This window comes from Cydia pomonella, chromosome 14 (assembly GCF_033807575.1).
Source record: "Cydia pomonella isolate Wapato2018A chromosome 14, ilCydPomo1, whole genome shotgun sequence".
In the NCBI taxonomy this organism is placed as follows: domain Eukaryota; kingdom Metazoa; phylum Arthropoda; class Insecta; order Lepidoptera; family Tortricidae; genus Cydia; species Cydia pomonella.
The window spans coordinates 6,055,139-6,081,019 of record NC_084716.1 but is presented as its reverse complement, the minus strand read 5'-3'; the positions used below and the strand labels follow the sequence as shown (position 1 = coordinate 6,081,019).

Here is a 25,881-nt window from a genome sequence, read left to right as displayed (position 1 = left end):
TGGAGTAGTATATTGCTAGGGAAATTTAAGATTTTCCCATGGTATTTATTTACTCTTTCCGAGCTAATGTGTCGAACTACAAAAACCACTTTTGTTTCCAGTGCCTCTCGATGTCGACAGCGTTTTCCTACTCCCTGCTCTTCATAGCGCGCTTAGAAGCCGTTGGTGTCGGCGCGCACTGGTCTGACCTCTGGGCCTCCCAACCTGGTGATGGCATGAGCATTGGACTGGCAGCCATTATGATGCTAGTGGATGGGCTGCTTTATTTGGTTATTGGATGGCTGATTGACAGATATTTTGGTAAGTAGTGGTGTATACCTACTTATATCTCTACTTCCTACTTTTTCTTGGTAGAACTTGATCAGAACGAAGATCAAGACTGTCAGATCTCTACTTTCTGGGCATCTACCTGGGGAGCCTCAAACCTTCCTGTTATTTACAGGGTAACTTAAGGCGGTAGTTGGCTCTTAAGCAGACCCAAAGGTCTGACAGGTCTGAAAGGTCTGGCAGGACCAAAGTCTTACCAACCCTTTCAAACCTGTACACTGATTTTAAGAACCCCCTACGAAATGTTTCTTGAGAAATCCTTTAATTTCGCAGTTTGTTGAACATGGGCTGAAATGTTTTGAGCTTGTTATGTACAAACCTTAACCAATTGCAGGTTTAAAGACCCTTAGCAGCAGCATAACCTACACGACCACGTCCAGCGAGAAGGCGGGAGTGAGCATCGTCAATGTGACCAAGATATACGGCGAACGCTCCCGCCGACCCAAACTGGCGCTCGATAATGTGTCCATAGAGCTGCATAAGGGTCAGGTCACTACGCTGCTGGGGCATAATGGCGCTGGGAAGACTACGCTCACGTAAGTAATAGTAGAGATTTGACGACCGGTTTGGCCTAGTGGGTAGTGATGACGAAGCTGATGGTCCCGGGTTCAAATAATAAGGGCATTATTCGTGTGATGAGCATGGATTTGTTCCTGAGTCATGGGTGTTTTCTATGTATTTAAGTATTTATAAATATTTATATATTATATATATCGTTGTCTAAGTACCCTCAACACAAGCCTTATTGAGCTTACTGTAGGACTTAGTCAATTTGTGTAATAATGTCCTATAATATTTATTTATTTATTTATTTTACAACAAAAGGCATAAAGTAACCCATTTGATGCCCGAGCTATATACTCTGCTTTTTACTTCGATTTTTAATAGCGGTAATTTGTAATACATTTTTGTATACTTAGTAACTTACCAATTTTCATTACTTATTAGGTTTGATAGTCAAAATAATATTATTTTTGATGACTCTTAAGAAAAAGTATTCTATACAATAGTGATATAATCAAGCTTTTAACCTCACTTAGGCAACTCAGCAAGCTTCGCTTGCCTAAACACGGTACTCGACTGAAAAGCTCTCTATTATACCACGATTGTATAGAATACTATATTTTTGCATTGAATTTGAACCTATGGAATACACTCGCTAAGTTAGGTACGAGTATGCAAACTAATCGCAAGTATTTTATGGGAGCAAGAAAAAAATCGATTGTAATCTAACCCGCAACACAATTTATCATAGTATAGATCGTATCATTCACGGGGACGCGTGCCTTGACTCGTATTGGCATGTTTTAAAGATTCTTTATTTTTTGGATTGGTTTAAAGAACTTTATTCTCATAAAGAATTATATAATTCACTTACATGAGAAAATTCACATGTTAAAACTAAGTCTAAGCATACAGTGTACACAAAAAACATGTTATTAAATTCATAGTGGGTAGAAATGCATTACAAGATACTTATTACTAAACGCTCGGAACATATCTTTACGTTACCAACTGAACTCCAAACAGAACCAGCGATGTATGAGGCAGATAAGACGATGAGCTAGGATGGATGCGGCATACTCGAGTGTGCTCATAATAAGCATAAGTTTTTTGGATAGATATTTTTTATTCGTTTTTTTTTTCTTTTTTTTTTCTAATGTAATTAATATATATCGGTGCATACGCAGTTTGAAAATGTTTTTTTTGTTATATAGGTAGGCGGTTGTAAATTTGAGTTTAACATAAAGAGTATTTCATTTGTAATATGTTTTAGAGTATATTGTATAGTAAAGCGGGTAAGCCTATTCGATTTGACAAATCTGCGACACGAACTATATAATATCTTATATGACATGAATGCAAATAAACCAAAGTTTGAAATGATCCATGTGTAATTTTTCCAGAAATATCCTAACGGGCATGCTAAAGCCAACCAGAGGGCACGTGACAATCCGATCCGAGCTGGCCGGCGGGACCCGCTTCGGCGTATGTCCTCAACGCGACGTACTGTTCCCGTGCCTGTCTGCGAGGGAACACATAGCATTGTACGCACAACTGAAGACAGGGAGACCGCTGCGGGATGTCCAGGATGAAATAAACAGGTATTACTTAAGTTTACAGATGTATATCATGTACACCACAAGGGGTGTATTTACCCTAGGGCCAAGGGGGCGGCGGACTGCGGAGGGTAGCGCAGGCCGCCCCTTACTTCTTATATAATATGTCGCATGTTTTGTCATTGCTTCAGTATGCTCCAAGTGCTGTCTCTGGGCCCTCACGCCGACCACCCGGCGAGCAAGTTGTCGGGCGGCACGCGGCGGCGCGTGTGCGTGGCGCTGGCCTTCGTGGGGCAGCCGGACTTGGTGTCGCTGGACGAGCCTGCTGCTGGCGTCGACCCTGCTGCGAGGAGGTAGGACTGACCATAAGGAAAGACCGTTTGAACTCTATGATTCAGAGGTCAAACATATTCTTGAATTTGGAAGAATCCATGAACCTCGACTTGCAAGTTTGTTACTGGTGGAAAATATAACGACCCTCTCTTTACCTAACATTTTTCCGGATGGGAATGTATGAAGCTAACGAAAACCAAAAGAGTTTTAAATCTTATGGTTCTTGGAAATTTCAATACTACCATTGAATAGGTAGTCCATAAACGGTTTCCGATTCTTAAGTTAAACAAATTGAGCTATCAGTTAATTTCTGAATTTCCCTCTCTACTCCATTTGGATTAGAAACCCAGTATACATAATAATAATTGTATTACGCAGGGATATCTGGTCAATGATCTTGAAGCTGAAAGAAGACAGGACTGTTCTGCTGACCACTCACCATCTGGACGAGGCCGAATTTTTGAGCGACCAGGTCGTCATCATGCATAAGGTGAACAATCAATTACTACAAAGGTACAATATGAATAACATACAAGTGCTCACAATCCTATGCATGCCTATCACGTACTTCTCGGAACATTTCTCATGAGCCTAAACTCAATGTCCGGTTAAGGAAATTGATTCTTTAGCAGTTAACGGTTCATTTACATTGGACATCTCTTAGCATAAGTATGAACAACCAACTTGAACTGCAAATTGCTAAAGCATCGATTTCTTCGACTGTACAATCAGTTTTTGTAAGTCCATCGAGGAGATCATTGGTTATCTGCCGAGTGCATCATCACTAACATGAACCTTATGTTATAAATCAGACCATCATTCAACTTTCCACAATGTCAATATTTTTTACTTTATTCCAGGGTCAAGTCCACACAATGGGCTCTCCAATCGAGATCAAACGCAGCCTCGGCAACGGTTACAAACTCACCGTAACCTACCCCCACGACGAGGAATGGAGGGAGGAAGACTTGGAGGAGAAGACCAAGAGGCTGCTGGCTACAGTGAGGGATGTGGTCAGGAACGCACAAATTGTCGATGTGGACGGTCTGGAGGTGGAGATTGTGCTGCCTTTCTTTGATTCCAATGGATTGAATAACGAGTAAGTTTGTTTCTTTAATTGTGACTCAGTGATTGTCTGTAATCAAACTTTATTTATTTATTTATTTATTTAAACTTTATTGCACACATAAAGAAAAATGTACAAATGGCGAACTTAATGCCAAAAGGCATTCACTACCAGTCAACCATTGGGTCAAACAGAGACATTTGTGTATGTTGGTGCAGGAAAAAATAATAACAAATAATAAGGAAAAAATTAGAAGAACAAATAAGAAGTCAAATAATATTAAAAATATAATTATAAATAGTTAAATACTTTCTTAGTGAAATTTGACCCGTTTCCCGATATCGATCCGATTTCAACTACGCAGTCATGTGTGTTCATGGTTTGATTTTTGATGTAAGTACTTGAGTGTGTGTTGTGAGTACTGAATATAGACGCGGAGTATGCGATGTCGAGTTTAAGTTTTCAGTTTAGGTCACAAGGTGGCATATCCTCCAACGCGCAAGGTATCCTGCGTGAACTCTAGGGAGCACCACTTGCTTATTAGAGTGAAGTGCGTGTCTTGTTTAAATTTAATGTAAATAGGATTCAGACGACGCATACTGTATAGAGAATACAGTGTGAAAGAGACTGGAAACTTAGAAGTATGCCGCCGTGGCTTTATCCTCAGGGTTTTAATAAAAATATTTCTTACCTATAAAAAGTATTACTTTTATTCTCTGACATTACCAATTTTTTTACAGCTTCCACAAAGTGTGCACTACGCTGGAATCCCGTCAGTCTGAGCTAGGTTTCTCAGCCTTCACTATGGACTGCAGTTCCCTGGAGCAGGTGTTCTTCAACATCACGTCGCAGGCCGACGCGCCCCAGACGGACTACGGGACCGCATCTTCGTCGGACTCTGGAGGTATTTCTTTATAGACGGTGCGTTCAGTACCGGAAAAGTTTGACCTTCATATATATTCAGAGAAAATTCATGGCTGGAGTGATATCAGTCTGAGCTAGGCTTTCCGACCCTCGCCATGGGCTGCAGTTCCCTGGAGCAGGTCAACAAGCCGCAGACGGACTACAGGACCGCGTCATCTTCCGATTCTGGGGGTACGTGCCACGAATTGTAAATTTATATTTATTAAAGGAAAAATACAACTAGCGCCATCTGGTGAGGTAAAACCGTTACAAATAACATTTTAAAGATGTTTTACTGTAGGTATAAATAATTATTACCAGTATGTGTTGTAGGCCTCCCAAACAGGAGATTAGATGTAGGTCTATCTAGCTGTAGCTAGCTGTCCTGTAGCTGTATTTAGCTGAAATGATATTGGTAATAATATGTGAAATAGCAGCGAACGGCCGGAGTGGGGGCTATAACCCAAAACCTCTCGACCAAGAGATAACAGATGGCACATAAGTAATCAAAGCGTCAAATGTCATCTTTCTGTGACGAAATTCGTTTGAGGTGTTCTTCTTTTCAGTTGCTACCCTGTTTTTGAGAATTGATGGGTGTATTCACATTTGTTCCCGCCGGGCACAGATGGGAATAAGGACTGCATATAAATCATTCCTATTTGTCCTCACCTCATGTATGGCGGTGGTCACGTGGGGCAAAGACAATGGGAATACATCAATTGATGAATGCAAGTATCTTTCTATGGCCGATAGGTTCGATTGCCCTTAATTTGAGTGTCGGTCAGATATTACCAACTATTATTGTAGTAAAGTCAAACATATAATGGTCCGAAATTACGTTTACAGACAGTCCATCGAAGAGTGCGTCAAGCGCCAGCATCAAAACAGATCGAGCGCCGCTAGTGGACGCCTCAGGCGCCCTCACTGCGAGCATCACCAGTCAGCTACGAGCAATGTTACGAGCACGCTGGCTTCATTACACCAGGAATAGGTAACACCCCCACCCCCTAATCCCCCTCCTCCCCATAATCCCCAAGGAAAGAGGAACGGAGCTGTTAGCAGATTATTTTAGCGCAAGTTCCATTATTCTGTGCTGGTCGGTTTCTTCTGACCACAACTTGAGTTTGTATTGGTGAGTGAGAGCGTCGTTATTGAGCTCTCATGTGGCTGACGTAGCCTACTTTAGGAGAAATTATACGGCCACACTGCACTGCACTGCACTGCACTCAGAAAAATTGTAGATAGGTAACCACCGCCACCGCAGGGGCCGTAAACTAATCACATTTCTTATCGATTTTCATTTTGATACAGATAATGGCTAACCATTCATTTGGGTGAATTGTTGAGCTGCGGTTAACCAGGATGATATGAAATTATATTTATATAAAAATTAATATTTCCAACAGGTGGCTCCTCTTCCTTCTACTGGTGCTGCCCTCTCTGTTCGTGATCATTGCAATGGGTTTCTCTATGATCCGGCCGCCAGCGGATAATGAAATTCCTCTGAGGCTGCATCCTGATTTGTACTCTGATGCTACCCAGTTTCTAGTGTAAGCTCAACTGTTTTTCCTTAGCGGTGTCTACCTAATATCAAGTTATCTAAACCTAACCGTCTTTTTCTAACTTTAATTAATTGAAAAAAAAAAAAACACTTTATTTGTAAAACTCTAGGTACAATAACTGAATAATAGTTTACGATGTGTCGATTAATAGGGGATACTTAGCTAGCTATTAATAGAGGATATCTAGTTAAATATCCGAATTAGAATTCGGGTTCGACGTATTATCCGTCAAATATGGATCCGGATGGCGAACTCTAGTAGAGATAAGGGTTAATTTTAAGTTTATTATATCAGACTGTATATCAAAGACTAGATTTTTTCCAGCACGCAGCCCGCAATGTATTCAAAGGACTTGGATCCATCGTTTGTACAGCGAGTATTGGACGAGTTACAGTATCAGAAATACAATACTAGGAATTGGACTAATCAGGTATGGAATTTCAAAGTTGCTTTATTCGCAACGAAGATTTTAGCAGCGAGGTATAAATAAGTTTTTTGGCAAAACTGTCATTTTTGGTACAAGCTTTTAGCGCTGACTGTACTTTCTACAGGCAACTAATACGCACCGAGACAATTCTAACAACCTCAAACACATAGCGTTGTTTAATCACAGAGTTCCCATGGCCACCTCCTGTCTCCATCATCAGATCAACTACATGTCATCATAATATTGCATTGTCATCGGATTTACATATGTATGCAAAATGTCAGCTCACTAGGAAATCGGAAAGTGGGTCAAATTTAGCTGCCGAGTTTTCACCCACACTAACAGGGAAAATTAAATAAAAACTTGTAAAAAATATCCATCGCAGATTAGTAGCTAATTTAAATACCGTGTCAAACAATCATAAGGTCCATCTAATGGTAAGCGGTTACCGTAGCCTATTGACACCTGCAAGTCCAGAAGTGTCTAATGCGTATTGCCGCGCCTGTAGAAATCTGTACACTTCTCATAAAGAACCCCATACTGTAAAATTAAATGTATTGATATTGAATATCAAGATAGTTATATTTGTTCTTTTTAGCCAGCAATACTGCTTGTTGTTTATATTTTTAAGTTTTACACGTGTTGTTATGGAAGAGTGGAGTCTTCTGTCACAGGTATTTTATATTTACTAGAAGACTCCAACCTTTACAATTGAACCCTGTATTATTAACAAATAAAACATTTTTCATTTTCATTTTCATCCTGAAAGCCCTCGAGACAACCTTTGTAGGTTGTTCATTCCACAGAAGAAGTGTTCGCGGAAGGAAATAATTTTGAAACCTATGCAGTCTGCAATCATTTAGGTTCCAAGGTATAAGTCAAGGCTTTCGGGCAATACACCTCATTTTTTAAGTCGTTGAAAACGGTCAATTAAATTAAAAATAAATTGACATAATTTGATGTCATTTTGGTTCCAGGATTCACCCGAATGTAGATGCGAGATACGCCAAGTGTGCAACGTAACCGAGACACCAACTCGCCCTGAAATGATGCTTCTGCCTGATGCTGACACTCTTAATCATTGGTTAATCGATTCCCATGAGGCATATATTGAGAAACGGTAGGTGTTTATGGAATTAAAATTAAATATGTACGTAACATTTGATGGAAAGGAAATATTTTTTTTTGTTTATATTACATAATACAAGAAAGTACAAATTACTTGGAGCTTAGGGTAGCGCAAAAAAAATAACAAGAAATCTAGTAATCTGTGGACGATGTTGTTGGTCTCACACTGTATTATTCTTTGTATTCTATTTCTGTGCCTAAACCTGTGTGTTACTGTTTTTTGTCCCAAATAAAAAGAAAAAAAAATGCATTTAATTCAGTCTGGAAATAGACGACCACTACAACTCAGTCTTATCTGGATTATGTATTTATTTCCGAGGTATAGAAACAACTTTATACAGAAAGATTCAGCAAACAAACATTTTACACATTTTACAGTCGTATGGTTTAAAAATCTTACCGTTGTAAAATGTGCTAAAATTTATTTTGTACTATATTTTCTTTTGTCCGTGGAAGTAAGCTTGTGTCCTTGCTGTTTATTGTTTAGTTTGCAGTAGGTCGATTGTGATAAGACAAACATTTATAGAAAATTCTCATACTGCCCTCTCGCCCCGAGCAACATATATTATGTTCTGCTTAATTATTTATTGTCACAAGCTAATAATGATCGTCTTTCCAGCTACTGCGGCTACTCGTCAGTCCTAAAAAACAACGTGAGCAACCTAGTGGCGTGGTACAACAACAAGGGGCACCACGCGCTGCCGAGCGCCGTGAGCGCGCTGCACGCGGCCGCGCTGCGCGCCGTGGCGGGCCCGCGCGCCCGCATCGCCGCCTACACGCACCCGCTCAAGATATCGCACGAGCAGCTCAGCAAGTCCACTTTGTGAGTATCCTATAAATTTTATACAATTGTGAAGAGAGAGCTTTTGAGTCGAGTGCCGTGTTTAGGCCACTAAGCTTGCTGAGTGGCCTAATCAAGGTACGAGACTAAAAGCTTGATTATATCACTGTTGTATAAATTACTATACAATATACAATGTCCGGACATATACGAACATAAATTCAACTGGATTTTGCCTAAAACGGGACCAATCTGTATATATCAATCAAAAAAATATATTTTTTTAATCCGTCTAGAAATGATGGAGATATGGAGTAACAAACATAAAAGAAACAAAAAAAGACATACAACCGAATTGCTTGAAGTCGGTTAAGAATAGGCTTTATATATTGACATGTAATGATATATAATTTATGTCCACACCAGAGAGTTAAACCTAATTGATGTTGTATGATCCTTAATACAATCTCATTAACTTTTTTTATAGATTACAGCACGTCGCTGACGCAGGCATATCCGGCATGCTGCTGGTGGCATACAGCTTGGTGACAGCGGGGGCAGCGGTATACCTAGTCAGCAACAGGACGAGTCAGCAAAAACGACTGCAGTTGCTGACCGGCGTCAGCCCCGCGGCGTACTGGGCGGCCGCGCTCATGTGGGATATGGCTGTAAGTTACGAAATATTAAAAAAATCATGTATAATTTACGTCACACGTATTCCTAGGGTTTTTGACACCCCCCCTCCTTGTCACACTTTGTCACATTTGGCAAACCCCTCCCCCTGGTGTGATGTAATTTTTTTTTATTTTTGTCAGTTTTGTTTTCAACGAAATCGGTAAATCGAATTAGGTATTATTAATATTTTATAAATAATTTCTGCTAATAGAAATATTAGCCATTTTATATCCCAAAACTGAAGAGGAAAGAAACTTAAACGATTATCGTTCCAAAAACTAGTTATTGAACTGTACAGCGATAAATCGGTTACTGATGAAGTTAGAGTGAAGTCACAAAATTTGTGACTCCCCCTACCCCTGGTCACAACATGTCACATTTTCTTGAGGGAAGGAGTGCCTAGAACTATGAAAATAAAGGTTTTAACTTAGAAACAGTACTACATATATAACATACCGGAGTAAACTTAGTAAAGCGCCCACAAACGCCCAAAACACTTTTTCTACTCGTCGACTGTAATGGTTAAATTAAGATTTCGTTTACGAAACTATAATTGCGTACTTTTCATGTATGGGCTCCCAACTCAACTATAAAATTCCTTTGGTTACGCTGTAGTCAACTATAAAAAAATTGACCCATCACGTGCCATCGCGCTCCAATAGAACGGGGGACGGGCGGGCTTTAGCTCGCGCGTTTATGTCTTTTTGTCTACTTAGATTCTTACCATTTTTCATTACTTATTTAGGTCTTATAGAAAAAAAAATACTTTTGATGACTTGTAGAAAAAGTATACGAGTATAATCAAGCTTGTCAATCTCGTACCTCACTTAGGCAACTGATCAAGCTTCGTTGTCTAAACACGGTTCTCGACTGAAAAGCACGATTGTATAAAATACTGTTCTAATTCTGATAAACTTCAGTTTCAGGACATTCTAAAGGCAAAACCTATAATTACATTAAATTAAATGTTTTTTTCCAGATTATGGTGGTGAACATAGTCATCTCTGTGTGCGTGCTCGAGGCGTTTGGATTCCCCGTGTTCGTGGCCAAGAGTAATTTGCCCGCTATCTGTTTGCTACTCCTTCTATTTGGGTAAGTTATATAAAACCAAAACGAAGGAGTCGATTTCAAAAGTTTCAATTCCATATGGAAGTTTTACTACTTTGGAAACCTTCCAATGCCAAACCAGTAGGTATTTCCTGGTTTGTTACCTAGTTGCAAGGCCGTTGTCATTGAATTGCCACATTAACATCTAACTTTTGAACCATTTCTCAGATACTCCTGCGGCAGCCTAGTCCACCTGCTAGAGAAGCTATTCACGGACCCCAGCCTCGCAAACATGGTCATCTTCTGCGCCAACGTCTTCCTCGGCCTGTCCGGCATCACAATATTGCTTATTATGGACATCATCTCTGAATCACAGGTTTGTTGAACATTGTTTATTAAAATAGATGAGGAACAACATGTGTAGTTTGGTAACGCCCATAATAATAAGAAAGCAGTCATTTATGGTGAATTCAACACATCGATTTTTTTAAACATTATTCTGTGGTATTTTATCCTTAAGCTTTTTTTTCCTATCCGGGTAGGCATAAAAAATGTTGACTGTTTGTTTCACTTTGTTCCATGCATAAATGCTATAGGAAAATCAGCTGGAATTTGGAATTTATTGCCCAAAAAATACGGTAGATTGTCACATGTTGAATTTTAGAATTAAATCTAGTTAATTAGATAAAAAAATGACCAATTTATCAAAATAAATTGGAAACGTAAAAAAATATATGTGAATAATTAAAAAATGCTAAATCTCAAAGCTTCTAATTTCCTTGTTTCCCATACATCGAAACGGCAGACGTGACGATGTATTGCCATTTTGTTTGGAGCGTTTCGATTATTAGACTTTGACTATCATTTGTGACTTTTGTATTGCTTTAACGCAAGGGGTCCCATACAGACACTTGATCCTCAAAACAAACCTGATCGATTGATACCTTTAAAAAAATGTCAACTACTTAGCCTATTATTGAATGAGTTTTCCAATACCTGTTACGGATATTACACGTGATGGGGCAGTATACACCAGGGATTTTTTGCTATTAGTCACTCTAACTCACGATGTTTGCTGACAGGCGACGGACGACGCGCGGTGGGTGCTGCACAAGGTGTTCATGTTGTGCCCGCAGTTTATCCTGGCCGATGCTTTGCTAGAGATCGCGAAGAACACAGTGCAAGCGCAGGTAAACTATACTAATTGCAGTTTTACAATTATCATATCAGACGCGGCAACTATGAAGGGTGGTGGGGAACCCAGAGTATTTCTGAACCCGGGGAGTGCCTTCGAGTGGACAGATGCCAAAAACAGCAATGAAATATGATTTTTATAGGTCGATTAGGTAAAACTAAGTGCTTTTTTTATGTAAATTTTACTTACCTAAAACTGATTGCCAAAGTTGTTGACGAGAAGTTTTAGGATAGGTTTCTTGAAAATAAGAACGTCACATCTAAATGAATGTTTAGAATAGGCCACAAAGTAGACTAATGTGTTCTTGTCTCACTCTAACAGCGTATCGACAGAGCGATGAGCGAGCGCTCACGCGAGATGGATGTGCGTTCACCGCAAATATCATGTTTTTGAATTTTAATTTGTTGTAAGTTTTAATAAAAAAACGTAATCGATGAACTCCCTCAAAAATTAAATTACTCATTTCTAAAAGCAATTTTCATATTTTTAGGTTTTGTGCATAAATTGTTATAAATTTTTAGAGTGCGTTTTAGACCTATGTTCGTAATTTTTTTTATATCGAGTAAAACTCAAAAAATCAGGATTAGAATCGATGAAGTCACTAAGAGAAATCCTCAAGATAGCTAATTAAATTTTTGGCAATCGTATTGTGATCTAAATAAAAAAACGGTAGATTTTTCAAAATTCTGTAACTACGGCACCTGTTTAAGTTGTCTGTGTTCCTATGCTCCTCCAATTGATTCAGGTATTAGAGCGCTTCGGCATGGACACCTACAAGGACCCGCTGTCGAGCGAGCTGCTGGTGTACCACTACGTGGCGTCCGCGCTGGTCGGCACAGTGCTCCTGCTGCTGAACCTGGCCATCGAGTACGACTGCTTCGAGGGAATCCTGGCCAGGTAACCTTCCAACCAGCAGCTAGGAATCACAATCATTCACTAGCATACCGCGGGGTTTAAGGTTCGGGAATGATTTCGTGTATTTATAATTATATTGTATATTTGTGTTTATTGTAAAATACCACATTTTTTATCTATATGTACCCCGCTTATTTAGATTAGAATTAATCTAACCTCAAAATTAGTGGTAATTAACTTTTTCTTCTTTGGGTTCTTATGATATCTAATATTGCGGTACAATTTGATGATTGATGTCCTCCCAGACGTATCCGTCGACGGCGACATCCTGACAAGTTATTTTTATTTTTATTAATATTGTTTTTAAATATTATTTATTAACTATTACGCGCATGGGCGCGAGCGTGACTTGCAAATCCAAATTTAGTTTTGAAAGTTCGGCTGCACGGAGCACAGTAGAGCTGTCCAGATGAGTTGTATGTATAGTTTTAGGAGGGCTTGGGCCGAGTTTAGTTTGGGCGGTACAATAATATGTAAACGACACTATTTATAATTCAGTACATAATTACTCAGATTTAATTTTGGAGGACAAAAGTTGCTACTTTTGATGTAATTAAATTTCTAAGTAGGTAATGTGAAAAAACGAACTATTAGCTTCAAATGTTTGTGTTTTTACAGTTTTTACGATAGTGTAAAACATTCCATCCCGGGGTCTGTTTCTGGGGGGGGTTGTTGGGGGGGTGTGTTGTTGTTCCTAAGAACACCATCCACAACTTAATTCTAAGAATTGCTTGGCTATCACGCTAAATAATAACGCCCTGGAAACTACTGCTTCGAGGGAATTCGTGCCAAGTAGGCTTAGGACAAGATTAGGGATTGATACTGTCTCGATCTTTCGAATGTGCAGATTGCGTGACGCTCGCAACGCACACGCATCCGGTGTGCACAGATCCTAAAACTCCTAAAAGTACCTACCAACGTCGACTTCTCATATGTCATAGTCATCGCTAGGATGACACGGTGGTTGCATACTTGTTATCTCTCTTTCTGAATCTTTTATTCCAATTGAAAATTCAACAACTATTTTGGCGCCCGGATGGACATGATGAAAAATAACATAAATTAAAACCTAAAATAATTGTTCCAGATTCCGTAGCAAAGCACTAGCAGTCGACAACAACGAAATGGAAGCGGCCGACGTAGTCGCGGAAAGGAGGCGCGTGGCCGAGGCCATACAGGCCGCGAGCGCGCGGGTCGTGCGACTGCCCACTATTGGGAACATTAACGCGGGTATGTATTATACTACTTCACTGGCTCAGCGACCCGAAGCGGATCTTAGCCTCCGACACAAGAGTTCGCCATTTGTTCCATTTCTGTGCGATCTGACGCCACTCAGCCGCTTGAATGTCGCACAGGTCTTTCTGGACCTCGTTGATCCATCGGTACCTAGGCCTTCCAATCGGACGTTTCCCAGTTGGTCGCCCCAGATAAGCTCTCTTGGCCGCACGATCCTCTCCCATCCTCTCCACACGGCCGAGCCAGCGAAGTCGAGCAGCCTTGCTCTCGCCGATGATGTTGGGCTCGCCCACCGTTCTTCCGACTCCAGGTTCCTTCTCAGTCTCCAAGAGCCCGGATAAGTCTTACCGGGTAATATTAGTACTGGTAAGTAAAGGTATAGTCGAAAACGAGATGGAAGCGGCCAACGTAGTCGCCGAGGGGAGGCGTGTGGCCGAGTCCAAACAGACCCTGAAGCCAGAGGCTGCCCACTATTAAGAACATTCACATTCAGCAGTCGTCGACATGACTTCAGGAGGGTGATAAAATCTGAAGCGACAAATATCGAGCGTCGCATCTTTTTCTGAAGATGATGAGCTTTCTGCGGTTACTCTCAAATTGTATGTCTCTGCGTCAGTATTCACTCTGTCAAGATGTTTATCATTTTGTATGGTTTTATGTACTTAGTTTAGATGCAGCTACAAATCTAGAGAATGACTGACTCTGATTGTAAAAATATTTCGGGAACTATTTAAGCCAAATTTTGATTATGAGTGACAATTATATACCTATCTTACATTTCTGGCAGGTTTCATAGACACGGAAGGAAAGAAGAACTCAGTGAAACGAATGGTGTCAACGACGGTGGACGTGGCGCAGTGCGTGGCGTTGAGCAAGCAGTACCATGCCCTCGGCGGGCTGAGGGTTGCTGTCAGCCAGCTCACGCTGGGCATACCGCCGGGACAGGTATGCAACCCCCTAACGCTAAGGATAGGACGATAGAAGCATGATACTTCCACCAATAATGTATCAGTAACTCAAATGCCAGCGTCTTCGTCAGTGTCAAGCAAATTCGCTGAGTATATTTTTGCTGGAATAATAAATTCTCCTGGAATCTATTTTGTTTTTGAATTTGGAGTCTTGGTAAAATTAAATTTTGGAAGTCTTTTAAGCTTCTGGGGTTCAGAAGGGTTGCAAGCGAAAAAAGAATAATGCCTTAGTCGGTCTAACTCTCATAATACTCTTCACATTCACCATGCTCACAGGGGAGGTGCCACTCAGCAATGGAAACGGGTCGCTCGTCTCCCCGCGTGTTACTCATACTTACAACTGTCTTAATTACTACCCTACCTTACAGTGTACGGCGCTATTAGGTGAGAACGGGGCGGGCAAGTCCACCACGTTCGCCATGCTCACAGGGGAGGTGCGGCCGACCAGTGGCCAGATATATCTGAACGAGGCGATCGTCTCCCCTCGGCAGCTGTGCAGCGGGTTGATCAGTAAGCTAACATTTGGTTTATGTGCATAGCTATACCATACTTTAAGGCGAAGGGTAATAGGGCAAGCTCTTTCCATACAAACTTTGTGCGCGTTTTTCTTCGTTTGTGTTAGCGCTACAGTTATGATTTTTGGTAAATATGCTTATTTTTCTGTTAGCTAGGGCTTGAAGGATTATTTTTTTAATTGTAACTATTTTTGTATTTTTTATTTTTTTAATAAAGAAAAATTTCTGCCTCAGGTTCTGCGTATATCCAATATATACTAGTAGCTCTAAGAGCTGTAGACCTCGCGAGCATAGCCTATGGCTCCTCTACACGATGGCCCAGCGTAGGCAAGTCCTATAGTCTGTATCTTTAGGTATTTAAAAAAAGGTAAACAAAATCTACCCTCAAATGGCTCCTTAAGGCAGCTGAGGGTAGATGAAAACATTACATGATCAAATAACGTAGGTTTAAAGTCAGGTCGTTCAGTGACAGATCCAGGCGGTTTTGTATTTGGTTGATTAACCAATAAATATTAAAACTACCCGAAAATTTACAAATTGTTTGTTTACCTTTTTTTAAATACCTAAAGATGCAGACTATAGGGGCGCATTTATGCGTTAGAGCAGCGGTTCCTAACTTGAGGGTAATTACCCCCGTAGTGGTAAATCTGGTATTTTACGGAGGTAATAAGCTCAATTAAATATGACAGAAATTAGACCTGTAAGAAAGAATATTGATATTTATTGGGAGTAGGGGTAAAATCGGGTTCCCTAGTTAGTCATAGGGGTGGCAGAACTGACAAGGTTAGGAACCACTGCGTTAGAGGGAGCAAGTGATATTGCTATCTCATTTCACCGCATAGCTGCGTCCTACGCTGGGCCATCGTGTAGAGGAGCCCTTAAAACTGAATAAATGTACCTATGGCTCCGCTGTTTAGAAGAATTTATAAAAACTAAATTGACAAAAAAACATAATTATCGAATAGGATGGTCCAACTTTGTATGTAGAGAAAAGTTGAAAGGATTTTATCTTCACATGGCTCCCTATAAAGAACAGTAATCTATGTGCCAAATTTGAACTCATTGCGAATGATTAGGTGGTCGCTATGATTTTGTGATTTGCAATATCCTCATACAAATACAAAAATGCAAAGTTACCTAAAACAAAAAAAAAAACGATCGCCATCTTTTTAAGCATACTTATAAATAATAAATAAAACGAATAAAGAGCCCTAAAAGACATTTCCAAAGCAGATTTATTGATGGGTCAATTTATTTTCATACTATTTTGTATAGCAGTATTGTTTCATTTATAGCGACCTCTAAATAATGTTAATTGCTCTTAATTTTTTATAGATGCTTTTTCGTATATCAAAATTTAAAAAGCCTGCACGGGTAAGGAATTTTATATTTATTAATAACTAAGAAAACTTTGTAGACACGTATATTTACTGCCATCTTTGGACATATGATTAAAACTTTTGGAACGTTATGGTGCCATCGCTCGAAACGATGCTGTCAAACATTTGGCCTTTTATCTATTAGATGGCGCCACTTTTAGGTCTTTAACAATTTTAACATATATTAGTAAACGAATAAGGATCAAAAAGATCATCAAGGAAAGGAAAGTCAAATGGTGTTCTACAATTTTTATCATGTGTCGAAAGATTAAGCAGCAATTTTACTGTAGCAACAAAATTTTGTTTGACAGTCCACCTCCATTTCAAATTCTCTTTGCCAACGCCTACAAAATGGGAAGGAAAGAGAAAATACTCCCTTTCCCGTTTCTAAACGCCCACAGTTAGTCGGTCATCCCCCGAATGGTAAAAGTAGAACCACCTCCATCTTCGTCGGCAGAAGAAGGGCCATCAGAGCTTCACTCTGTAGTGTTTTATCTCTATAGGATTTGGCAATTTAATCCGCTATAACATCATTTTGCTACATCGAATACCTTGACTCAAATATCAACAGAAGATATGTAATAAATCTTCGGAACATTGTGTTCCTGCAGTGGCCTGAATTTTTATAGACAAGATTATAGCAAGCATCGCTGGCTCTTAGTAATCTATATGCACCAAAATTTTCTAAAAGAATGCCACGAACCGTACCGAAACTTTCTGCGGCGACTGCACACAGGAAATATGTTAGAAAACCATTTCCCTCTTTTAGCTATGATATATATTTTTTATTTATTAAAGCAATATAACATACATTTACGTTTAAACTTCTATTCCTAATATAATATCAATATTCCAATCTACAACTACGTCTCTATAGCAAAGCCAAAGTTGATCAATTGATCTAAATGTAAAAACTGCTCAGATTTTTTTAAACATGAACCCGTTTTCGCCTGCGCAACTGTCCGTCTCCTTGAACTTTAACGGCTGTAAAAAAAGTTCAGACAATAAAACTGAAACGAATACGCTTTGCTCGCGCTTCGTGCTCGCTTGATCAACAATACGAAATTTAAATACAAAAAAAATACAAAATGTTACAATTCAGGGAATAGATCCAGGGTCCTCTTCTCTCTCCCTGTTACAAAGCTTAGTCAATAAAAAATAGGAAATTAAAGTGCAAAAAAAATACAAAAAAGATTTCATTGTTCGGGATTTGAGCCCGGAACCTCATGATTGTAAAGCTAGTGTATTCCAATTGAGCCACGAATGGATATATGTGATACGGTGAAATTAGGCTAGTTATTCTCGAGTAATACCTAAATATCTAAATACCCCAGCGTTCCAAAATATCTGAATTTTTCGCAAATCACTCTGTAACCATGTCTCACAAGGAGGAAACTCTTATGATATCGATACGGCTATTTGTTTAGGCGCGACGTACCATGACTCCGCCATTTTGAAAAAATTCCAAAAACTGGATCGACAAAAAAATTCTATTTGATCATAGAATATGGTCGCAAAATTTCACGCGAATCGGTTGAGAATTACGACCTGTAGAGGAGAACATCCGGACATACGAAAGCAGATTGCGCGAGTCAAAACGTAGACCTACGCTACGCTTCGGTCAACAAGTAAAAAATGAAATAAAATGCTATAGTGCCAAAACTAACGAATAAAACTTGCACAATGTTTGTATGGAGAACCCTGCCCTTCGCCTTAAAGCAGTTCCGTTAGTTGAATATTGACAAACAACGCTTCAAGTATGAGACACATGTTTCTCAACGGCTATATAAGTGCACTAAGAAAGGATATTTTGAAAAGGAGAAAATGGAGTTAGATTTTTTAACGCCATCTTCACAAACCAAATGTGGAATGCAGCACGTACAATAGACAGACTAACGTAACTGTGAAATTCCCATGTAAAAAAATTTAGGGAACGTTTTTACGATGACAGTTTGATGATACTGGCCTTAAGTCGCGGATGAGAGCTCAGTGATGATTTTATATGGTAGTTTTAATAATAAAATAAAATAATAATAATAATAAATATTATAGGACATTATTACACAAATTGACTAAGTCCCACAGTAAGCTCAATAAGGCTTGTGTTGAGGGTACTTAGACAACGATATATATAATATATAAATATGTATAAATACTTAAATAACACCCATGACTCAGGAAAAAATATTCATGCTCATCACACAAATAAATGCCCTTACCAGGATTTGAACCCGGGACCATCAGCTTCATAGGCAGGGTCACTACCCACTAGGCCAGACCGGTCGTTTTATTATGTAAGAGGCGGGTACAATAGTATTGCTTCCTTACAGGTTATTGTCCACAAAATGACGCCCTCGACCCGCTCCTAACGGTACGAGAAACACTCAGTTTCTACTGCGAGTTGAGAAGCATCGAGCAAGAAGATGAGGTAATTCTAAACCTCCTATGTTATTCCAACCGACCTGTGAGGCTGAAAGGCGAGGAACAGAAAATAGCTTCTGCAATCTCTTTCGTCCCGCTCGGCCTTTTGGCTGCCATATTCTGACCCATAATTAAATACAAATGCAACATACATACATGGTGGGTTTAAATTTAGATGATAGATTTAGAATTTCGCTTACCTTCTTTAAACTTATAAACATCAATGTGAATTGTATTAGGATATTTTATTGCTTTTTGTTTCATTTAATTACATTGGTCTCTCGTGCATGTATTTCTAATATGATTTTGGTTGTACAGGTTATAAAGCGGACAGTGGCCATGTTTGACTTGACGAAGTACGTAGAGGTGCGTACGGGCGCGCTCAGCGGAGGCAACAAGAGGAAGCTCTGCGCCGCCATCGCTTTCATGGGCAGGACCCCGTTGGTGTTACTGGACGAGCCTACCAGGTCAGTTATTATTTGTACAGGTAATAAAGCGAACAGTGGACACGTTCGGTAGACATGTTGAACTTATCGAAGTACATGGAGGTGTGTACGGGTGCGCTCAGCGGAGGACAGGAGGAAGCTCTGCGTCGCCGTCGCTTTCATGGGTAGGACCCTGTTGATGCTAATGGACGAGTCTACCAGGTCAGTTATTATTTGCAAAAGTTAGAAAGCGGACAGTGGACTTGTTGGACTTAATGAAGTACGTATACGGGCGCACAGAGTGGACCAGACCAGAGGCAGCTCTGCGCCGCAGCGTCGCCGCTTTCATGGGGAGGACCCCGTTGGTGTTGCTAGACGAGACTTCCAGGTAAGTAGGAGCTCCTTGTACAAAATTTACAGTAAATAGCTGTTTTTGTACGAATTTTCCTCCTAATACACTTATATACATATACCTATGATCATCCACGGACGATCTTCTAAAACAGTACGAAAGAAACAGTGCAAGCGTAATTCGTATAAAACGGATCTAAACAGATTAATTAACTTTAAACAATGTTCCCGAGACTTATTTCGCTCTGAGTATTTCACTGTATGAACAACGGGGTGTTTTTGAGTTCCTTGTTCAAGTTTGCTAGCTTTAAGTTTTTGTGTATATTTGCATACCAGCTATGGTTAAACATAGAAACCTACCGCCTTTTGTAACACCTATGTAATGATGCATGCATGTTATGTATGGTAATGTTTAAAGCAAATAAAATATTCTTATTCTTTGTATGTTCCCCGCAGCGGCATGGACCCCGCGTCGCGGGGCTGCGTGGCGCGCGGGCTGGGCGCGGCGCGCGCGGCGGGGCGCGGCGCGCTGCTGTCCACGCACGCGCTGCGCGACGCGCGCCGCCTGTGCGCCCGCGTGGCGCTGCTGCGGCGCGGGGGCCTGTGCGCGCTCGGCAGCGTCGACGATTGTCTACGAAGGTCAGTTTAAACTTTGCGGACTCCTTCTTTAAGGCTTACAGTTAGCGTTGAGCATATTTGACTCGCGGTCGGCGGCGTGATACCCGCTTTAATATGAATACTGGAAAGTAACTACTGAGCCACGACTCGACTGTATTTTTTTACTATACACATATTTTAGTTAGCACTATTAGTAGATTAAAGTATCATTGGACGATGACAGTTATTATTATGATCATAGATCCCAAGAAGTTTCTAGTTTTGGAAAATCTGATGGTCGTAAAAGCTAGCATTTTAACTAGCCATACACCGTAATAATAGTTATCGGAACAAAATTAGGATTTAGATAAACCTATAAAGATTCCCTTCTCATTTCTTCCGACTTCCCGAGCCTTTCGCTGGGTCTTATACGGAGGTAGGTATAGGAAGAACGATTGACGGGTTTTCCCACAGTGATCGGTTAAAGATGCCTTCCAACCCCCATCTGGTGTTAGAGGTACCAATAGCAAGGAGTGTAAATTAAACACTAGAATAGCAATTCAGGTGAAAAAGGTAAGGTAGGGAAAAGTAATTTTGTCTCTAAATGTAAAAATGTATGACATTAAAACTTAACCCTGGAATTCTGCCTCTGTCTAATAACTAAACTTGGTCTAAATATATTTTCTACCACAGATTCGGCGGTGGCTACGCTATATCATGTCGCGTGGGGCGCCGCGAGGACGCGACGCAGCAGAGCCCGCGCGTAGCCTGGAGGCGCGTGCTCGCGAGCATGCCCCACGCCGTGCCAAGGGACCTCAGTAGGGGCCGGATGCACTTCGTCATTCCTGCTGTCCTAGGTAGGGTACAGTTAACCAGTGGTACACAAATAACCATGCAAATATCTAGCAAACGCCAGCCTGTGAAGGTGTGCTAGCGAGCATGCCTCACGCCGTACCAAGGGACCTTAGCAATAGCCAGATGCACTTGTCATAAAAAATCTTTGACATTTGTACGAGTAGGTAGGTGTCGCTTACTCACAAAACATTTTTTTTTATTTGACATAAACATACATTCATAACTTATAACAAAATAAAAGGATCAGTAGTTTACAAAATATTTTATAAAAGTAAAAAAAATAATTACGAGATAAAAATTGGCAGATTCATAACTAGCATTATGACCAATACATAGAATATATTCATTGACTATTAGGTTCAGGGGTATTTTTTGTTCCCTTACCTTGGCCTTATAGCCTTAATACCGGCAACATTTTTAGAAATTTATAGATTTTTTTATTTGATGAGGCTGTTTTATTCTTTTCCCGAAAAAAAGCGCTACTGCAAGATTACATTTTTATAACGTACGTTACGAGAAGCCAAACGAGGCGATGATACCATAATGTAATTCATTTGTCTTCAGATGACAAGCAAGAGGCGACTCGTCTAAGCAGTATATTCAGACTCATGGCCGAGCTGCAGAGTCAATGCGACATCGAAGACTACACCATCAACCAAAGCTCTCTTGAAGAGGTAGGGTTATATATTTGTTGAATTAGCCAGCCAGCCAGCTAATTACTCGCCTAGGCCCGTTATTTTATACTATAACCACTCATCGCTTACAACTTAACGTCAAAAGTCAGCCTTTTGAAAATGACTGATATGACATAATTTAGTACAATGTATTAAATCTTGGCTGAGTGAAGATTTAATACATTGTACTAAATTATGTTAAATAAAGAACTCATTAAAAGAAACTCAGCCAAGAGATAAAAAAGTAACCTAAAAACTTAAAGAAATAAAATAACATAAATAAATTTACAATAAAATTAAATAAAAATACAATAACCTAACCTAACCAACACCATAAATTCATCAATGTCCAATTTAACTTAATGACTACATGACTTTTCACGAAAGTTGTTCTTCAACCATTTAATTCGTTGCCGGCGTTAAATTAACGGTCTAGGCGTCTAATTAGCTGGCTAATTTAACCAACTGGCTGTATCATATCCATCATCGGTTAACCTATACCGAATACCGAGGGGGAATGAAGCCCAGGTTGCCCATTCCCCCACCCCCTCTGCCTCAGCGCACATTCCCGCTTACTAAGCCACTTCTATTCCACGGCATTCATATGCAGACCATGCCCAGGAGGCGACTCCTCTAACCAGCATATTCAGACTCATGGCCGATCCGCAGAGCGAAAACTATACCATCAACCAAAGCTCTTGTTCGCAATACATACTATGTTTTGATTGACATAAGTCATAAAAATAGCTTGAAATTTAACCTCGTTTATTCAGGTCAGTATTTTCCGTTGCAGATGTTCCTAAGTTTCTCGGACAAGCCCCTCGAGGTGTCCTGGGAGCCGCTCCCGTCCCCGCGGCCGCGGCGGGACAGCGGACAACTCGACAGTATTACGTCACTATAATTATAACACATTTTAGCTTTTATTATCCCCGTAAGGCCAATGTACATATTCGTTTCAATCTAATTCGAACCTTTTATGAATCAAATAGTGTAGCATTTCTTCTGTTTCATAGCTTTTCCAAACGAATGAAATTCATCCCTATTAATACAACCAGGTTCAAATTAAAAATAGGAATATTTTGTATGGTGGGCCTTACAATTTATACATATAGAATTTATTTTTCAAAACTACCCTTAAATAATGTAACATTATGATGACCAAATCAATTATTATTATTGTCTGTCCTTGTTACAGTCTAATTTTAGTATGGTTTATGATGGGCAACAAATAACCCGACCAAATTACGTAGGTTGTTTTTGGTATGTTGTCAAAAAGTGTTTTTAATTTAGTCGCGTTGCCAATGTTCTGTCCCTCACAGGCGCACGTGTATAGCACATTTATAGGATACTACCATCTATGATGAGGGTGAGGACCTTTAATCATCATATTATTTTAAAAAGATTTAGATACTGAAATATTTGAGTGTTTTAAGATATTTAAACTGAAAATTGCTGGACAATTGTAAAAACTACAATGTAATTATAAAGAGATTATTTGTTATCTTGCCTATTTGTTTGTGTTAATGTTACCAGTTTTTGACAAACATATATTTAATTAAAATGCAATTAGATTTTATGTAGGTAATCTTTTTTTTAATTTCAAAATGATAACCATCTTGAAATAATTCTGTATTAGGTATAGGAATAGACGCAGGTTTGGGACACAGTTCAAAATGCAATACACAAATACCCAATCATTCGATAAAATTTTTAGATATAAGATAATTTGCAATGTATGATTTGTGATATAGAACTATTGCTCATAAAATGACATTATTAAGTAATACGTAAATTATGTGCAATTGTATATTTGGAGCGTATATTAAATACAATATACGTAGATATAATGTATATTTAATGTGAATCTCCTAAAATGTTACCTATATGTTTTAGAATAAGAACTTTTTATAAAAAGTGATTTTTACAAAAACTATGAGTAATCGTAGTAAAATAATGTGTCTCAAGTTTTATAAAAAAAAAAAAAAATATTGTATATTATGCTGTTATCATCTTGAAATGTTTACAACAGAATTAAATTTAGATTTTCTTTGTTGTCTTTGTCGGCCCGCTCGTCGGTAGAAGCAAGCAGTTAACCTCCTAAGACTGCGTACAATTTTTTGCACATATTCCATCTATTTTGAACCTTTATTGAGAAAGTTCTGGGTCTCAGGAGATATACCTGAATATTACTGCATATTTTTCGAGATATTACTAGTTATTTGTAAAGAGTACTTCATATCACAGAATGGAAAGAAGTAGACAGAAAAATGGGTTGCTAAGACAGAACTGTGATTAGAGAACACGTCGATATCCTCGTTTACGCGTGACACACACATTTCCCAATTTTCAAAGTGCGTTTTAGACCTATTTTCGTGATTTTTTTTTCTATAGAGAGAAAAGCGAAATCAGATTTCGCACCGATGAAGTTACTAGAGAATGGCCTCAAGATTGTTAACCTCGCAAGGCCCAAGGTCCTACCTATAGGACTTATTCAGTTCAATGAAATTAAAATCATATTCAATTAGGACAGAGTTGCATTTGTTTTGTTTCGTGCAATTTTCAAACAAAATAAAATATACTGTATTCCGTGCACTATAGGTTCAAATTCCAGTGGCAAATTTTGGATTTTTCATTTCTATGGCTGGCTTTAAGAGGTTAAATAAAATTTTGCCAACCGTATCCTGATTTTTCAAAACCTCTGCTGACTGAACATACTTAACTCGAGACTGAGCCGCGACTAGACGAACTCAATAATTGACAACATTTCATATTTTTAAGTGCTAGTTTTTATTGTCTACATCGAAAGAACGCACTAATTTAAGGTACCCGTATTTTTTTTTATTTTGCGTAAGTCCTATATTTTGGTTATAAAATCTATTTATATTGTTGCTTGAAACAAAAGGGCGTATGTAACAAACGTCATTTGTGAGAATCGTGACGTCACGGATCTGTTTCATACACTGGAAAAAACGTTGAATTAATTTACGTTTGAGCATAGACAACAGTGCGAGTGACATAACCTCAAACGTTAAAAATAAAATCACAAATTAACAAGTGTCACAAACGTCAAAACTAAAGTCAAACGATGGTTTTCATCCCGTTTTCAATGACAATGACAATGCCAACCCAATCGGAAGTCATTTTTTTGCCTGTAGTGGCAGAACTGAAGGAGCTGGGTGACGTCAATTTCCGTTTTAACTATTTTTAGAGATTTTGAATACAAAAATTCGTAAAAAATATATAAAATTTATTTTTTTGTAATCTACAGGAGCCCCTCTCGAAATGGTTTTCGATTTAGGGATATTGACAATTTTGAAATGTTGTCAATTTTGTGGAATAACCGGGAACAGGAGGGGTAACATTATCCAAAGGAAATATTCCCCAATTATATGAACAATATAAATAATCACTAGCTATTCGGTGAAGGAAAAGATCATTAGGAAACCTGCGTACATCCGCGAAGAAATTTAAAGGTGTATGTGAAGTCCCCAACACGCATTGAGCCAGCGTGGGGACTAGCTCAAGCCTTCTAGAACTCGAGAGGCCTGTGCCCAGCAGTGGGACGTATATAGGCTGAATTATTACTAATATTGTATGAACGTGGCTGAAAGCGGTGTACTTTTTACAATCTTTGAATAAGGATTTACCAGTCTTAGTTTCAAATAGCTAGATTGGTCCATTGTTTGAAGTTACCCGATCATTAACACAATTTTATCTCAGCAACATTACCTTTATATAACTATCTGCTTAGAGGGCTTAGCCAAGATGCCAATCGTTTGCGCCATAGTAAATGAAACGGTAATGTCTCTCTATTAAACAATCTTCCATAAGTGCGTGTTTCGTTCACAGTGCAAACGATTGGAATCTTGGCTAGACCCCCCGATCATAGAAGTTAAGTGTAAATGTACTTAAATACGGTATTTTAAGTGTACATAAGATGCGCGACTTAATTTTAAGTATAAAGTAACTGTTTCGTTATTTTCCTACTGTGTCATGCTCTTTCTTGTTCGAGCTGTGATATTTTAAATAAAAATAAAAAAG

At 39.2% G+C, this 25,881-nt stretch overlaps 1 protein-coding gene across 1 annotated transcript in view; it reads left to right on the top strand.

The window, feature by feature from the left end:
* LOC133524797 (uncharacterized) overlaps window positions 1-25,294 on the top strand; it is a 52,324-nt gene extending 27,030 nt beyond the window's left edge. Inside the window, exons 40-65 of the mRNA XM_061860941.1 lie at window positions 102-300; window positions 662-863; window positions 2,235-2,432; window positions 2,579-2,740; window positions 3,099-3,210; window positions 3,581-3,819; window positions 4,527-4,690; window positions 5,536-5,680; window positions 6,096-6,239; window positions 6,576-6,681; window positions 7,656-7,798; window positions 8,426-8,629; window positions 9,075-9,255; window positions 10,242-10,354; window positions 10,538-10,685; window positions 11,392-11,499; window positions 12,250-12,401; window positions 13,507-13,649; window positions 14,443-14,600; window positions 14,992-15,133; window positions 18,848-18,945; window positions 19,257-19,405; window positions 20,171-20,353; window positions 21,005-21,168; window positions 21,731-21,840; window positions 22,634-25,294. Coding sequence (XP_061716925.1) covers window positions 102-300; window positions 662-863; window positions 2,235-2,432; window positions 2,579-2,740; window positions 3,099-3,210; window positions 3,581-3,819; window positions 4,527-4,690; window positions 5,536-5,680; window positions 6,096-6,239; window positions 6,576-6,681; window positions 7,656-7,798; window positions 8,426-8,629; window positions 9,075-9,255; window positions 10,242-10,354; window positions 10,538-10,685; window positions 11,392-11,499; window positions 12,250-12,401; window positions 13,507-13,649; window positions 14,443-14,600; window positions 14,992-15,133; window positions 18,848-18,945; window positions 19,257-19,405; window positions 20,171-20,353; window positions 21,005-21,168; window positions 21,731-21,840; window positions 22,634-22,741 — 3,975 coding nt within the window. The 3' untranslated portion in view covers window positions 22,742-25,294. The remainder of the gene's footprint in view (window positions 1-101; window positions 301-661; window positions 864-2,234; window positions 2,433-2,578; window positions 2,741-3,098; window positions 3,211-3,580; window positions 3,820-4,526; window positions 4,691-5,535; window positions 5,681-6,095; window positions 6,240-6,575; window positions 6,682-7,655; window positions 7,799-8,425; window positions 8,630-9,074; window positions 9,256-10,241; window positions 10,355-10,537; window positions 10,686-11,391; window positions 11,500-12,249; window positions 12,402-13,506; window positions 13,650-14,442; window positions 14,601-14,991; window positions 15,134-18,847; window positions 18,946-19,256; window positions 19,406-20,170; window positions 20,354-21,004; window positions 21,169-21,730; window positions 21,841-22,633) is intronic.
* The last annotated feature ends 587 nt before the right edge of the window (window positions 25,295-25,881 follow it).